General features: G+C 43.2%; 1 protein-coding gene across 1 annotated transcript in view; it reads right to left on the bottom strand.

Annotated features, from left to right (window-relative positions):
* Positions 1–13,548, bottom strand: part of LOC140995715 (netrin receptor UNC5D-like) — a 114,689-nt gene extending 101,141 nt beyond the window's left edge. Inside the window, exons 1-4 of the mRNA XM_073465792.1 lie at positions 13,446–13,548; positions 13,045–13,170; positions 10,367–10,674; positions 8,901–8,958 (exon numbers count right to left, since the gene is read on the bottom strand). Coding sequence (XP_073321893.1) covers positions 8,901–8,958; positions 10,367–10,674; positions 13,045–13,170; positions 13,446–13,548 — 595 coding nt within the window. The remainder of the gene's footprint in view (positions 1–8,900; positions 8,959–10,366; positions 10,675–13,044; positions 13,171–13,445) is intronic.
* Between the last annotated feature and the right edge of the window lie 4,491 nt (positions 13,549–18,039).

The following is an 18,039-nucleotide window of genomic DNA, read 5'->3' as shown; positions in this document are numbered from 1 at the left end:
ACCCTCAATTTAACTTTTTGCTGCACTCTGCAACACATTGGACCTCATTAAATCATTAGGTAGAGGTTTGCTTAAAGGTGCCATATGTAAGAATTGGATACCTGTTGAATTTATACTCCAAACAAATAGGATATCACCAGAGTAACAGCTAACTGTGGCTGCTATTAGCAAGTTAGCTCAGTTAATCGTGCAGCTGACTTTGAATTTTTATTATCTGACTATCACCTCTTAAGGTACAAACCGGCCAGGGACTAGCTGGTTAGCATGCTAACTTAGATATCTCTGCAACACAATACAAACGTCAACATCGAAACTGTTTTTTAATGTTTTAAAGGTGCAACTTTTTAACAGGCCTGTAAACAAACAAAGAGATTAACAGATTGCAAGAGTTAGCATGAGGCTAAGATGAACTTCAAAGCTATATTTTGACATCAAAACAGCACGTTTCCATCCTGCAGCCCTAAAGTAAGAATATATGACTAGATAACCAAAATTGCTGCTAAAAGTGTGAGTATGTCAACGCTAAAACCACTTTTCTCACTCGTACACTCGCTTTATTAGAGCATCAATCCAAAACAATTAATTAAATAATAAAAGCTTTTGCCTCCTCAAACACACACTCCCAGGCAACACAAGTTTTTTGGCACACCTAGAAAATTTACAGCAGTCCGGTACAATAATCTGCCACAAAAGATGCAGGAAGATTACAAAGTTCATTTTCTGAAGTCAGAGTGAAATACTGTGACTTTGGCTCTTTGAAATGTGGATGGACATCAGATGTTACATCGATCTGGAAAAGGCAGAAACGCCTCGTTAGACACAGAGAGAGACGGAGAAGCCAACTGACAGAGTCGTGACGGGGGAGTCGGTAGTTTGCCGAAGTACCATGTGTCCGGGGTGGAGGGTGGGGGGCAGGGCAGTGGAGTGTGTGTCAGGGTCTCAATGTGTGAAGATAAAACATAGCGTTAATTTGCCGTTTTAAAATAAAATCATCATGAAATGAAAACTGTGAATGTTAAAGCAGGAAACAGCGCAGGTTATCTTCAGTTTTTTAGACAAATTAGAAAAGTGAAATACTAAAAAGGCCCAACTTTAAATGAGTCTTGAGATCCTCTTTTTATAAATTCATTCATCAATTCATTGTTGAAAGAAAAAAAATACAGAAACCCACAAGCTCCAAACTCTAAGGGGATATTTTCTCTTCCTCAGCCAAGATTATTTTATGTGAATATTTAAAATGCACCGATGAATTGATGCTTTCTCTTCGTTTGCTGCTGTTTCGAATTCTGGCTGAATGTAATAAATGCAATAAAACATTTAAATTGCAAAGAAAAGAAACTAGAAAAGTTAAAGTGAAAGTTAAAATAAATATTAATTGGGGAGTTTAATGGGTTTAATGTTTCTTAATGTACCATTTGAATGCTGATTGTATTAATAATTTTATAACTGATTTTTTAACTGTAGAATAACTCACATTAGCACGACTGCATTGAACTTCATCAGTCCGACGCTGTCTGTCGTCAGAGAGACGGCAAACAACGACAAAAATCCATGTGAGTGAGATCCAGGGAGGTTGCTGCTGATGACACGTTTCTCGCAAAATGCTCATTATTATAAATATGTGACAAACGTTCTTCTCATTGTTATTACAGTGCAGCTTTCTACTGAATAATGTCCAGTGAAAAAAGGGCCTGTCTTGACCCTCCTCACCTTCCCCGTGGCTAACAGTGCGTAATCATTGATAATTGGCAGCCAGCAGCATTTACAAAAGGGCCAGTGATTAATGCTAATTAAGATTGGAAAATATGTGTAGTGTGTGTGTGTGTGTGTGTGTGTTGTCATGTGTGAGAGAAATACTTGTGCATCTGACCTTGCACTGTTCTCTGAGCCCAGTCCCAGCAGCTGAGTCCAGCCCCTAACAACCAGCCTGCTGCAATCAAATATGCCGTTTCAAAGGCGGCTGGGCTGCAGCCTGCCTGCTTAAACACACCGCTGCTGCATCACACATGAAGCAAAGAAAGAAAAGCTGACAGAGAAAGAGAGAGAGGGGTGGTGGTGGTGGTGGGGGTGTCTCTGAACGCCCTGATCTCTCCTATGGATCTGTTGATGTCTCCACTCTCGGAGGAGGAGTGTCGAGTCAGCACAGAATTTGAATGACAGACAGAGAGCGAGGGAAAATCTGGTAAAGAGCGTCTGAGAGTGCATCTCAAAGAGGAGGAAACAGGCAGGCTTTGTGTTATGCCACAACTGTCAAAGGATGTAGATGAGAAGTGAGGCTTTATTTGCAGTTTGCTGCTTTCACTGATACTCAACCCACAATTATGACTCAAAGTATATCGCTTAGATTATGGATATGACAAGTGTTTCTTGGTTTAATGTGCCCTCCATCTGCAACTGCTCAACACTTGTTCAGTCATATAGTCGACTTTTGACACTTTGGTAAAGAACAACCATTTTCTAGTCATGGCTGCGATAAGGTCGCCGGAGCTGATCGTGGCTGTTTGTAGACGACGCTCAAGTTTCCACCGGCTGCACCAACAAGACGTTTCAGCAGCGTCCCAAAAAGGGGGTTCCCTGCACGGCCCTGCGGAGAATACATACCAAGTCTATGTTCTTTTTTGGGTCCTTTTTCTATCTTTTTTTCCCTCTCTTTCAACTATATTAACAAACATACCCATAAAATCTAAAGTAGTGTTGGCCTATCACAGATATATCGATATCGGCGTATAGGTTTAGATTGGAAAAAGATGCTTGGAGTAATTTCTAATTATTAAATTCCCAGTGAACTGAAGCAACGATGTCATTGTTTACAAAAAGTTTATCGTTCAGTATCTGTAAAATAGCCTTCATAACATATCTTTGTCACAAGTGTTTAATAACACAACACACTTCAGGGGTCATTGCAAAAAATGTGTGTATATCAGCACATATACCAATATCAGATTTTTTTTAAATCCCTAATATCTGCATCACATCAGCCCAAAAAGAGAAGTATCAGTCGTGCGTTAATCTAATGGTACCTCCTGTTAATGAATTAGATGTATCTGTATTTCTGTTGTTGTTGCTCTCTCGCCTCCTCATGTCTCACATGTGTCTTCCTGCTAATCATTTGTCTCACACTATTAATAAAAACAACCTTTTTCTGAACAGGTTTTTGTGCACATGAAGTCATTCATCTGAGAGCTCGTCTGCTTTGGTCCCTTTGAAAATCTCCCTTTATATATTGCATCGTACGTTACTGCATCAAAACACACTCAACCATATGTTTTGAAGAGTGGAAATGACCACAAGCGCCGTTGCTATGGTGCAATGCAGTGTTCTTTACCGTGCTTCACATTAGCAGTAAATATTACCTTCATCCTGTATTTCAGTCCTGCTGTCGGTGCTTCTCTGTTTGCTTCAGAGCTTTGACTTTTCCACCGGGAAGCACTAAGCTTTCCTCTGCAAAAAAAAATTCCATCTTGAAGTTGTCATCTTTGACCTTCATGCCAGGTCAGCTTCCTACTTAATGTCATGAAGAGTGGCAGCCATGAACAATCTGTGTCTCAAACTGTCTTTTAAAGCGCTTTAAGAGCCAAATAGGATTTCTCTACCATGACAGACAAAGATGTTCTGAAGACAGGCTTTAAAAAGGCCTTAATAAAAATGTGCTCACCTCATGTTGCCGTGGACAGCTCTGCCAAAGGTTTTACTCCATTTCACTGACACTTAACAAGAGCCAGGAGAGGATCCCACTTATTCAACATTACTTCTCCACTGGCGGCCTCATTATCTTCCATAGAGCGGCCTCTCAAAAGCTCCCGAGACAGATACAATACGAGGGGAAGACAGGTTTCAGCCTTGACAGAGTTAATGCTGTCAAACCAGAGACGCTGTATATTTAATTGTTCGGCTCTATACATCCTGAACATGTAGTACAAGTTAATGTTAGTTGCAATTAGAGCAGCAGCGTCCCCATTGATAAGTTCAGATTTAATTCAGTCTTTAGTCTTCCCCGTCTCGCCCAGACAGAGTTTGGGCCGATATCAACAATTTAACAATTCAGCGAGTGTCCAAAAACAAGCCTTTGGTGGACTGAGCTGAAGAAACAAGAAAGTCTACACCAACGTTTGGCACAGTGAGTCTTGTCTCAGCCCTGTGGAGCTTGTTTGATGTAGCTACTGATGTGCTGTTATTTATGCAGAGCAAGACCACAGAGACCACAAGCAGAGCGCTGTGTGACCCACATTCGGCAGACTTGAAAGTGCAGCTCATTGCCAAGTTTAACAGAGGGCAAAAGTACACAGAGGGCACGGCTGTTTCATCTCGGCTGCTCATCCTGTGCCGGCCGCCTACGAAATACAGAGCACCTAAATGTTTCACGAAGAACAGGAAGCGAGTAAATGATCTTTTCCAGACATGTCAATCTGCTTTAAAGACGAAACCTTCGGGGTCATGCTTTGATTTTGGGAACATCTTTGGTGCGAAGGGGTCATTGATTTGTTATGTAGCTATAAACAGGACACCGGAATACAAATTAGCCGTCAGTTTACTCCCATTTTCTTCCTCTGGCTCGATTTCTACACACTGATTTTTTATTTTCTTTGGGATTTTATTTGACATCTTCATCTGTCAGTCACTTCAGAGTTGTCACGACATTACAAACTAAGAAATGTCGACCCCGTGGAGGTGCTACAGAAAAGTTAAGGATCGATCAAACACACTCTATGATGGTGAATATAATAATGAGACTTCCTGAGATATATTAGTCTGGACCAAAGCTGGACCGAGCGACCAGTCTAGAACCAATCACAGTGTTTGTTTGCAATGGGAGAAACGTCCTGCATCATGCACCAGCTCACGTATGATTCAATTTTTCTTTATCGTTATGTTATTTCGAAGTGTAACCTTTACAAGTTCATTAAGTTTACCCAAAACTAGGAGTTAGTCTGGGATGTTGCTGTCGGGTAGCAAAGCAAAGCAACACAGTGCATAAACCAGGCACAGCAGAAACGTCAGATAGGTTGGACCACCATGTTTTATATAGATCTTTGTTACAGATAAAATGACAACAGAAATAACCGAGTTTGCATATTTCACATAACTCTGCAATGCAAATCAATGGCCAGCTCTGTATCCAGAAGTGACTACTGTTGTTAGCAAGGCGTCACGGGGATTCAGTCTATTGCTCCCCCTTGAACTCCGCCGCTATCATGGCTTTAAAAGAACAGTTTGTAAAAATTCAGTCATTATCCTCACACCACCACGCTGATAGAAATTCTGTTTCATAGTCCGTAGGAATCATCATTGCGGCGTTCTCAGTAAGACGTTATTTACACCCTTTTCAGAGCCGATATCTCCACCGTAGCTTCAAAGCTAAAAGCTCGACCACATGTTGAGGTTGTAAATAACGTCTGTTCGAAACAATTTTGGAGGGCTTTTGGAGACTTGGATTACACCAGACGAGCTGTATGGAGCAATATTATGATGCTGTCGTTTTAAAGTCCCTCAGTTATTAAGGACAATGCTGCAACTCTTTTCTCTCAACTGTTTTGCAAGGAAGCTCATTTTGAGGCGAACTGTTCCTTTAAACAGACTCCTGAGCAGTCTGGATTGTGTGGAGTGTTACTTCATCGACAAGAACAAATAGAAAAAACAAAGATTCATTGCAAAAATAGCTCACCACACCCCAAAAAGTGCTATGTTGCTATGTACAAAGCTGGTTGGGAAAACGAGCAGGTGTGCATCACATCTTATTCAGCTCAACTCTTTCATGAGAAGTTTTGTTCTCTCAGAGACAACTCGGGACAATCTGTCTCCGCAGGGACACGGGTATTGACTCAGAAACCTTGGATGTCATATTTAAACCTGTGAATTTGGAACATGAAGAAGAATCTGGGTGTACAACGCTGAGATATTAAACATCAAAGGTTTGTTACACAACCTGGAAAAGGGGTTTTGAAGTCTCTCCTTTAAATCTTTAAAGGTGGGGTTGGTAAGATTGAAGAAACCAGCAAAAATTGTAAAATGATCCAACTGAAAAAGCCAAATGCCAACCCACCAAAACACATGTCCAAACACTGCCTGACTTCACAGATGCCGACTGCCCTGTAGCTCTTGCTGACCAGCAGGGAGGACTGTTAGCAGCTAGTTTGCTACGTTCAATAACTGCTCTTAGCTTTTTTTTGTCTAATAAATACATAAATAAGCAACTCTGTTAAATGCCACAATCATATAAACACAAGTGAAAAAAAAAAAAACACTACGAACATACAGTCTGAAAAGGGTACCCGGCATGACAGTTACTCATTACTGCTATAGGTGAGTGCTTTGTGCTAACATTAGCCGCTGAAGGAGGCCGTTGCTTCTGCCGCTCGCTCATTCTTTGGATCAGGGGCTGTGTGCTTTGTGCTACTGAGTTAGCTAGCTGCTGAAGAGCAGGCACAGGGGCTGTGTACTGAGAGCGCAGCACATCGCTGTCATCACTAACTATGACAGTTACCCGTTACTACTATAGGGGAGTGCTTTGTGCTAACATTAGCCGCTGAAGGAGGCTGTTGCTGCTGCCGCTCGCTCATTCTTTGGGTCAGGGGCTGTGTGCTTTGTGCTACTGAGTTAGCTGTGGGGCTGTGTACTGAGAGCGCAGCACATCGCTGTCATCACTAAAAATGAACATTGATATTTGTAATAACTTACTGACCATTGTGTGGTTTCTTGACATACCAAATCAGTTGCATAGCACTATTAAATATGTAATTTTATATGCAGATTAATTATTTTGTTTCAGAGAGAAAGCTCTAATAATATAAAAAAGCTGAACAGGATGCAAACCTGATCACTTTTGTTATATCAGACAGTGACAGAGGGAAGCAAATCTTATTTCTCGATCTGTTAAGGAGACATATTGTAGCTGTAAAGTTAGAAAAGTGCACTTCATCAGGTCTTTTTCCAAAAGGGGTCAGGGAGTCACCCGAACAACTGCTGCTCTCCGCGCTGTGTCGACAGAGCAAACCGGACTCGATTTTCCTCCCTGTACATCACAAGCCAAAGCTGGCTGGCAGTCAGAAGGGAATTAATTACACACTCACAATTCACAGTTCTGACTGCAAACACAATGAGTTCAACACAAACAAACACTGGTCAGCATTCATTTGCGCGAATGAATAAAACAACACCAGTCATTATCTACGCCTCTCATCTTTCCTTTTGTCTCAGCTGCTCCACTTTGCCCAGAATTTGCTGACAGCCTTTATTGTGCAGTTCAATATCAGAGACAAAAATCATCTGCATCCGATATCTTCCTCTCAACGATCCTCCTGCCACAAGACGCTCAACTATCATTTAACTCACTCCCTCGCTAATGATTAAATACATAATGCACCATTGTAATGTGAGGCACTTTCTCTCTGAATAGCTCAGATGGAAATAAATTGGTTATGATTAAAACTATAAAATCATTCTTTGTCAGAGTTTGTCTCGGCAATAAACTTAAACGGTTGTTGGAGATCAAACAAAAAAATGCTATTGTGTGATTGTATAACATCATTGCATCAGAAATGGATCTGATGATAGCAGTGCAACACATGGAGCTTCTAACTCCACTCTGCTTGACTCTGCAAGACCTTTGCATTCAGCTGAATTAGCAATAAAACATCAGCTACCATCATATTAGTAAAAAGTCACTGATATGTGGCTCATATTAGTGTAACCAGTCATACAAACAAAAACAGCCATGGCGATGCTGGAGGGTTAAATGGTGGGGATGCACATACGGTTTGGTCTGTAACATCTAGGGACTTCATGTAAGGCTGTGGTTCATACGCATAGGCCAGGGCAAGGGGATCTTAAGGTGGTCTAACAGGGGAAGAAAATTATTTTTATAATATGTCATAAGGATGCTGGGGGTCCATATCAGGGGCACCTAGGGGGAGGAGGTGCTAATGGTAACTGTGTGCAAGGTGTTATAGTGGAGCAGTTAGCTGCTCCAGAGTCAGGTTCTTCCCTCAGGAGTTTTTGGAGACCAAAAGTCTTATGGATCATGAATATTCATCAGGTGTACAACTCCACATGAAATCTTATGTCATATCACATCTTTAGCTTTTACATTGGTCTTTACTGAGCCAGACTTGTTGCACTTAAAGGGTAACTCTACCAATTTTCCATGTTAAAGTATGGTGAGAGGTCTTGGGGGGTACTACTGCATTTAGGAAAAAGAGGTACATAAAGCCTTCTGTTGCTCCAGAGGAAACTGCATGTAATCTGATAACCTGCCTCAGGTTTTAAAATGAAAGTAGAATGGGTGAAATAAAAAAAGGTGACGGTTCTGCTGTCTATATTTTAATCACTTTTTAAACTGTCAATAATGTGTAAAATTGGTGAAGTTGCCCTTTAACACCCCCAAATAAAACTACAAAATAACTCAAATAATACCCTGGTGTCTCCCACAGCGATTAAAACTTGAAAAGTCTTGCGTGGTACGCCGTGGAGAAGCTGAGAAAGATTAAACTTTACGCTAATTTCCTGTGACGTGAGGGAGTGACACCTGTGCTGGAGCCCAGCTGTTAGCAGCTGAGCTGTTAGCTCCAGCTCAGATGTGTTAAGGTACGTCCAACAAATGTGGGAAAAGCTGATCATGAAAAAAATAAATATAAAAGGATTCTCCATTCAGTACTTTTAACGAGCTACCAGGACTTGGAAGACATGCATAAAAACACTATTAAGTTGTGCACCAGTCTAGGCAGCAGCTTATCTTAACAACAACTGTAGACTACTTGTTATAGCTGTACTATTAGCATTGTTAGCACTAGTAGGTTACTGTGCATGGTGTGTGTTCTGTCAGAAGCAGAGTCAGAGTCTGCAGCATGCATTTTTACAGACACCTGTTCCCTTCTGCCTCATACAGTGAGTGATATCAGGCTGACAATGAATCAGTGTCTGGTCGGACTCAGCAGACAGAGTCTGGAGCTTCAGCTCGTGCAGCTGCAGAGCAGACATACGGATACAAAGAGGCAGGCTGTCTCCAGCCTCTCACTGACTCTGGAGCTTCCGGCCATGTTATTGCTCAGCACATCATTTGCATATTTCAATATTGCAGTTTTTACACGACCACAAGGAGCGATGGAGAGTGATGGCCTGTCGTGTCATGTAGTGGCCATTGAGAAAATATCCATATGCCACTTTCATTCACTTGCAATATATTTACTTTTTAACAGTGCTATCCTTTAAAAGGTGCACTTTGTAGTTTTGGGGAAGAAGTTTTAATCAGAAGAGAAAAATCTTCATTGCCTGTTTTTTTTTATGTCTAAACAAACTAAATAATCAAACTCTCTTTGTTTTCATGACTGAATGAACTGAATAAACAAACTGAGCTTAACGGCCAACACAGTTTCACACTGTTTTACTTTGTATATATGTGGCGGACCCTGCCACCTTTCTAGCTTCAAACAGTGTTCTGGGACCTTATTTTCCTCTGAGAACAGCTTGTTTATTCACGTATGGAAAAAAATATATATTTCTGAATTTGTATTATTACCTCATTAATTGTGTAAATATTAAAATTCTGACTTTGAATTTCTTCTCCAAAACTTCATAATGCCCCTTTAAGTTTGCTGGAATCAGAATTGGTTTGTATTTTTTTTAAACCAACCAGGATCATCTTGGTTATAGATGGATGTAGTGACAGTGGCCACGTAAAATACTGTTGGAGTGAACTTGTTTTGCACTCGGGGAGTCCTGGCATCACAATAGCTAAATCCCTTAAAAGAAAAGGTAAGAGTTGTTAGCTTGTTTAGGTTCATACTGTTAGCGACCAGGCTGGTGTAACAGGCTGGTCACACTGGCATTTCGTCATCCATGTTAACAGGTAAGAGCAGCCACACTGCCGGCGTGAGTTGGCAGTGTGGCTGCGGGGATAAAGGGGATAAAGGAAAATCGCATCATCATATTTACTGATAAAAGGTAAACATGAAGCAACGCTGCCTCTGTGGACACACACACATGCAAGTGTGAGCAGCAGCAGCTCAGCAGCGCAGCCGGCACGCACTACACAAGCATCCAATGTGGCCAGCCCGTTGTGGTAACTTGCCATTTGTCAGAGTGTAGGTTGCTAGCTTGGACGTTGTTGTTGTTGTTGTTGTTTCCCGTAGCAACAGTGATTTTGAAAACAGTAACACGTAGATATTGGAAGGGCGCGGCCTGAACGGTGCCCAGTTGCAGTCTACGCCAGCTGAGTCAGTATGTGGACCACGCCCACATATGGCCATGTCTAAATCTTTGTGTCATTGCACAAAATTAAGAATATTCATCTGTGTTAACCATACATTGAAGGACTAAAGCATGCATGAGCTACACACATGCATACAGCAGGTCAGGCTATAAGCACTCTCACCGACTGCCTGCCAGGCCAGTAAAGTGTGGAGGGGGCAGAATTGGAGACGGTCATGTTTCTTTTGTTTTTTTTCCAGTAGAGCAGGGCCTTGAATCCTTCAGCTGAAGGAGCTTTGCTCTCCCCAGACACGCTTCCTGCACACGCAGCAATACTGGGGAACTCTCTAGCCTGATTGGAGAGGACAGGCTGGTCCACTCGGGCCAGCAGAGTGTTCAGGATTCGGGATATGCGACTGCGTCCTGGCAGGGACACCGGTCCGCTGGGCTCTGATTGGCAGCAGGAGCCAGCACGGCTCACTAGCAGCACACCTGATGACAGGGAGGTTCAGCCAGATAAGGCTGTCTTGATGCTGCCCACATGACAGCCTGCCATAATCATACATTCTTCTGGAAGTGCTGCCTGTATCCTGGGTATTTCTACATCAGGCTGGAGGAAATCACTCTTCAGCCGAACATGGCTCTCTCCAGCTCAGTGGAGTGATGGACGGCCAAGCGGGCGAGACAGCCTGGTGGACAAATAGCTTGTGCTCGCATGCTCCTCCACCGCAGAGGACTTGTGTCAAAAGCAATGCTTGACACCGTGGCTTTGAAGCCTAATGGCATGAGGGCTGCGAGCAGACAGCTGGTTAGAGAGGGCTGCACGGAGCCTAGAGTGCATTATTAAGTGTAATGAATGTCAGCGTAGCGAGCTCATCCGACACATCAGGTGCCAATTACGGAGGTGGGTCCTGATTTGGTTCTAAACTCAATGCACAGAGGTAAAGCTCCTTTGGCCTAACTGACATCTGCCTCATTAACTCGGAGGAGCGGGAGGACGGGGCTAGCGACCATCGTCGCCTCCAGGCCTCCGCGGGCTCTCGCAGGGGGCACGGGGACTCACATTTTCCCCCGATGAGCCTCCGCAGAGCTCACTTCTTACCTATTATTGATGAGGCGGAGGGTGAATGGAATATGAATGGGACACAGCCAGAGTGACATTTGGAGGTGATTAGATACTCTTGTGCACCGTAGCTGGAGTGTTTGGCAGGGGCACTTCATTCATTAGTTAACACTGAATAGCGCCTCAAATCTTCACGCATAAAGAGGTAAATAAAGCATTCATGGATATCATTGCCTTGGGCAGCCGAAGCAAACACTATTGATTTTTCTGGAGTGCTCTAAAATAATGGTCACAGATGTGTCAAGACATTCATCAAACCGTCAGAGCCAAATCCTCCATGTAGTAAAAAGCCAATATGCCGCTCTGTTCTCTCAGAGCAATCGGAAATCTGTGCCAGTGCTGGTGGTGACAGTTTAGCTCCTTGGTACAATATCCTCTCAACCAATCACACACACACACATACACACTCACAGCAATCCTACAAAACAGCAGCAGCAGAAAAACAACGTGCAGCGAGTGTTTCACAGACAGACTGGACACAAGGTGGATCACATACTGTAACTTAACATCAGGATACAATATATTCTTGTCAACAATGTCTTCAAGCTGAAGAAAACCGCACCGGCAGATTTATACGTCCTCCCGAGTCTGTCTCCAGCCAACAAGCCTCAGGGTGCATGTTGTCTACTCTTTCAATAATATGTAATGTACTCACCACGATAAAGCAGATTCTCCCAAGACACCGCCGACTGTCTCACAATATATTCCCGGTCAGCTCGGTGGCTCTGATTATTAGGCCGATACATCACAGCAAACAACGAAAAAAAAACAACAACCAGAGGAGGAGGAGGGCGTCCGCGGGGAGTTTTTATAACTGTCCGCACTGAGCTTTATTGGAGGAAGTATAACAGGTCGGCCGAGAGGTGACCAGAGGATTTGACCTCAGCTGACCACGAGGGAACGCACACAGGAAAGAGCGACGGCGTAATGAAGTGATCTATGCATCGCCTCTCTGATCAAATAACAACCCGTCAACAAGGTAACGGAGGGAGGGGAGGCGCGGGGTCAGCGTTAGGCTGACGGGCCGCAGATAACGGAGGTGTGATTTTTTTCTGACAAGTCAAAGGATGGTGGAGTATCGCCTATAGTTTGCCTTTGGCGATCAAAGCAACCTCGTGTTGTAGTGAGTGAGTGACAGAATAAAGATGAGGCAGAGCTGTTGTTTCCTATAAAGAGAAATTCAACCACTTTCAATCAGATTAGCTGCTGTGTGGAGCTCTGAGCTTCTCGAGATGAATCAAACATTTTCTTTTCTACTTCTCAGTCAGTGCAGATTTAAAGGGGCACTCTGTAGTTTTTTGGAGAAGAAATTCAAACTCAGAATTTTAATATTTACTTAATTACCGTATTGACCCGAATATAAGACGACCCCTCTTTTTCAAGACCAATATTTGGAAAAATACTTTTTATTTGGACAAAATTTCATTTGCATAAAAAAAAATTCATTTTTTGCCCTGTACATTTCAACATCGTTGGTGCTCATGCGGGGGGGGGAAATCATAAAATCTTCTATAACTCCGCAAATAGGCAAAGCGAACGCACTTCAGTTCTCTATGTCATAGGTTATAACAGTGCAATTAAACAGCATAAGCCTACTGGCTTAACCTGTGCAATAAACGGCGCACATTTTCTTGACAAACAGTGTCAGAACAGTCTGCAAAATGTGAGAACAATAACATCTAAAAACACCACGAACAGTTTTTTGTTTTTTTTCATTCATTCCTCCTCCTCACTCGCACTTTCGTTGTCGCTCGCTGCCGCCGGCTCCTCCCACATCAAATCATCCTCGCTTCCATCCATCAGATTTGAGATGCAACATTTCTTGAACCCGTTGATGATGCTCTCAGAGGACACATCTGCCCAAGCTTGCAGGATCCATTCACAGAGAAGACGGGCAGAAGGTTTCTGAATTTTTCCAGTACGTGTCAGGATGGTCACCAGCCAGCAGCCATGCTGTGTAGTTCTTCCGCAGATTGTTTTTGAATGGCTTATTAACGACCACATCCAGTACCTGTAACAATTTTTTAAAAAACCATTATAGGCCTATAGCTTGTTGTTATGTAGACATCTATCATAAATTCTACTGTATCTTTTCAATTTCCCAATAAAATGACTCAAACTACACTGACCTGCAGCTGACTTGTCATTCCACCCGGGGTGATCACCAAGTCACCATTCAGCTCCTTCACTTGTGTCTTGACCTCATCTGTCAGATGTCCACGGAAAGCATCTAGCACCAGCATGTTTCGCCTCCGTCTAAGTCCCCCGGGACGTCTGGCCCACACAACCTTCAGCCAGTCCACCACAAGCCTGGACTCCATCCACCCCTTCTCTTGTGCACGCACAATTATGCCAGGCTGCATAGGATCTTTGGGTTGAGTCTTCCGTTTTAAAATCACATAGGGGGGGAGTTTCGTCCCATCGGCGAGGCACGTTAACATAACGGTAACCCGGCTCTTCTCGTTCCCTGTGGACTTTACAATCACAGACTTGTCTCCTCTTTTGTGAACCGTGACAGAGGTGGGCATGTCAAAAAAAAAGCTGGTGTCTGGTCAGATGCTGAGCGAGGCTTGTCCTGCGCCTGAGGGACAGGCCATGACGCGCATCACTGTGCGGCACCATGCTGGCTTTGACCTCGGCGCGGGGAATGTTAAGCTCTGTGGCTACTTCAAGTGCTTTTTGCTGTATCACTGCCCTCGTGATGGGCATCCCTTCATTACGTTTTTCATTCACATATTCACACGCCCTTCTGTCAATTTCTGTGAAGCGACCAGTTTGTGAGCTCCTTCTCTGGCTGTGAGCGTTTTTTTTAGCTCATCTTTCTGGGACCGCCAGCGTCGCACGTTGCACTCAGTCACATCATATTTTTTTTCCTGCCCTCACGTTATTCGTTCTCTCAGCTTCATTTACAACCATAAGTTTAAAATTCGCATCATAACTTCTCCTCTGATTTTTATTCACCTGACCGACTTTGGAAGCACTTTTTTCAAGTGGATCTCTGTGTCCGGGCTGCATCTTTCTGTCATTCAGTACAGTCGCTTATGCAAATGAAGGCTAACACACCCACCATGCTTGTTTATGTTTACAGGATCACGTTAGGGTCACACTGCACTAAACGCTGACGGAGACAAAAGCGCTCATATGGCGCTGCCTATTGTTTTACATGAGTTATTCCTTAGACCCCGAATATAAGACGAGGCGTAATTTTCAGGCATTTTTCAAGGGAAAAAATATCGTCTTATATTCGGATCAATACGGTAATTAACGTCAGAAATATTTATTTTTCCATAAGTAAATAAACAAGCTGTTCTCAGTAGAAAACACTGTTTGAAGCTAGAAAGGTGGCAGGGTCCGCCACATATAAACAAAGTAAAACAGTATGAAACTGTGTTGTCCTTTAAGGTCAGATTGTTTATTCAGTTTATTCAGTCATGAAAACAAAGAGAGTTTTTCTCTTCTGATTAAAATGTCTTCCCCAAAACTACATAGCGCACCTTTAAAGGAATAGTCAACCCAAATATGACGGTGGTTGGAGATTGTATTTTATCTTTTAAACGAGCTCCCAGCTGCTTCAGTTGTTATGAGTATGTCACAACGCTGTTCAGCTGTGAAGCTCCAGAAATGTTTGGTCAACTTTAGAAACTTCACCCAACTTTCCATCAGCATGGGGGCGAGTAGACACAATCTGCCGACTAATTTGCCGACTTCCACCGGCTGAATGACCAAAACATCAACTGTAACAATCTTGGAAGGGTTACTCACCTGGTGGATGAATCGGTGGATGACGACACAGAGCCCAGCAGAGAGAGAAGAGAAAAAAAAGACATTAGCAACATTAGCATTGTATCAGGAGCCTCAACACTGAAAAGTTAGCCCTAGATATGTCACATGGTCTCACTGAAGTTTTCTTACAATGTGCTGTAACTGGCAACCCCTTTGAAAGCCCTTGTTTCTCCATCTTGCCCCCTCCATTGTGACATTTGTACCATCAGCACTCAGCCACGCTGTGACAAGGCCTCTGGAGGTCCACAAAGGCTGTCTCTCTGCTGCAGTCCCAATTAGGAGGCTTCACCTGCCCAGCAGGGGACGGAGTCAAAAGTCTTCAATCTGTCAGACCTGTGCACCGACACCGTCATATCACTCTTAAGAAACAACCACAGGGGCCAACAGCCACTGCCTAAAATGCCTTTTGTTTCAATGGCTGTTATGGCTCGACCAGAAATGTCCGCCGCACCGTGACAGGCTGCTGCTCTCACTCCTTCAAGGAAGACACATCCACAGTAAATACTGCATGTCAGACAGCTCTTATTCTCCAGAACAAGCAAACTGAGGGATGGCGAGTGGGGCGAGGGGGGTGGAAATCTCCTGGCAACTCATGAACAGGGAAGATGGAAAATACTCAGCGCAGGTTTGTGGGGCAAGGTTGTGGAAATGTTTTTGAGGAGCTCTAATAGGCTCTATCAAAACTCCATCTGTGTCCTGGGTGCCCTCGTTGCTTTTTCCACTTCCTTTTAAAATTCAGTCCATTAAATATAAAGCCGGTCAGGCCAGCAGCAAACAGTTCAACCACCTTCAAATCCACAGAAGTTTACTGTGGCATTGAGGAAGTGGGATTTTGGAGGGGGGTGGGGGGTCTCCGGTCAGGACCTAGCGGCGGGAGCTTGCTCCCAAGGGCCCGTTGGACAGTCCTGGCCGGTGACACATTGATGTATGAGCTCCAGTTTTTTGCTCCCTCTCCCCCTCAGCACAGAGAAGCAGGTGTGCTGATCAGTGCCACTTGATCTGTCAGTCGGATGGATAAAAATAGCCTCGGAGATTGAGCTGGGAGCAGGACTCGCCTAAATCTTTGGTGGAAACTCAATTGACTTTGAAAGGCTCCTCGAATGTTCTTGACCGCAGTATTTGAGCCAAAGTCTTCTCAAGGTCGAACGTTTTAAATGCAGCTTCTTCAGTTATCTGTCGAGGACGGCTGAAGAAGGCTCGTCTTAGCTGTTAGCTTAAAAAGAAGCCCCCCCTCAAGTTATATTCTGACAGGTAATAATGAATTTTCTCTGCTGTATCACAACAACGTATAATGAATTAAATAGGGGACAAACAAGCATCTGTTCAGTTTGATGCAATCACTGTGTAAAAAGTGCATAAAGCCAGGCGAGCATCCGGATTAATGCAAAACTTCTTCCTGGCTTTTTCCCTCCTGGTCATTTAGTGTCAGATTTACTTGGCATATCCCGCACTATCCTCCCCAGCTGTAGGCTCCGGAAAAAATGCATAACTTTGCAAGTTTTCTCTGAAGTTCCCTGATCAAGAGAGATTGAGGCCAGAGACTATAAGATGGGAGAGAAGCTGCAACATCAGCAGCTTTCATTGTGGGGAGGCTGAAGAGGCTCTGCTCGTTGTTTGAACAGCAGGCGGCTATTACACCACATGGATGCTCGGAGTAATTAAATGTGCTCTGTTCCCCTTCATGTTCCTTTCTCTCTTCTTCGCTGCGTCTTAAATCTGCACAGATAGGTTCAAAGAAGTGTTAATGTCAATGTTGTTTGCTGAAACCTTTTTCCTGCCAAGTGTAGCAGAAGTGTTTTATTCACTTGTCGTGGGCCTCACAGTTACAAGCTGGACTGATAAAAAGCGCCCGAGTGAGCATGCATGTTGGTAAGGCTGTATGATTAAGTCCTCCATTAAGTGCTAAAGTGAATTAGTTATGTTGTAGTAACGTTCCCTTTGACTGGGTTCACTTTTAATGAGCAATTCTCCATTTCATTTCCACTTGACACACTCGTATCTAACTTTGTCAAAGGTACAAAATGAGGTGTTAAGAAGAAGCTTGTCTAATTAGCTAGCCACTTGTGGTGGTCCCAACGGCGACCGCCATTTCAAATATTGAGGCTATTATTATGATCGCTCACCACATTATCATAAAAGCAAAGCAATGGGCCATTTAATGTGGCTTCCCAAAGTAAACACCCTGCAAATCATATTCAAATCACACAGGCTCAGCAGGTGGCAACGTCAGATGTTTGGCTCATAATTCCATAAATCACATATTCTGCTGTTTTATGCATATGTTGAGCTGATAAACGAGAGCAGTGGTCATCACAGGCACTAGTCTGCCGTGACTTCCTGATTGATCCAGCATTAAAGGGGCACTATGTAGTTTTGGAGACAAAATTCAAAGTCAGAATTTTAATATTTACAAAAAACACAAACTCAGAAATATGTATTTTTTCCATAAGTGAATAAACAAGCTGTTCTCGGAGGAAAATAAGGTCCCAGAACACTGTTTGAAGCGAGAAAGGTGGCAGGGTCCGCCACATGTAAACAAAGTGAAACAGTATGAAATTGTGTTGTCATTTCAGGTAAGTTTGTTTATTAAGTTTATTCTCTCATGAAAACAAAGATAGTTTGTTTATTTAGTTTGTTTAGACAGAAAAAATGTCATACTGTTTTACTTTGTTTATATGTGGCGGACCCTGCCACCTTTCTAGCTTCAAACAGTGTTCTGGGACCTTATTTTCCTCTGAGAACAGCTTGTTTGTTCACTTGTGAAAAAATACATATTTCTGAGTTTGTATTATTACCTCATAAATATTCTGAGTTTGAATTTCTTCTCCAAAACTACAGAGTGCTCCTTTAAAGTGCTGATCCGGTACGTCTCTGTGGAGCATTTCGTTCATAACTGAAAATGCCACGCTGATCCCAGATCAGCTCAAAGACAAATACGCTCCAGAGATATT

The sequence above is a fragment of the Pagrus major genome, chromosome 5 (genome assembly GCF_040436345.1).
Source record: "Pagrus major chromosome 5, Pma_NU_1.0".
Lineage (NCBI taxonomy): Eukaryota > Metazoa > Chordata > Actinopteri > Spariformes > Sparidae > Pagrus > Pagrus major.
The sequence above is the reverse complement of the archived record's forward strand: the minus strand, read 5'-3'. Positions and strand labels throughout refer to the sequence as shown.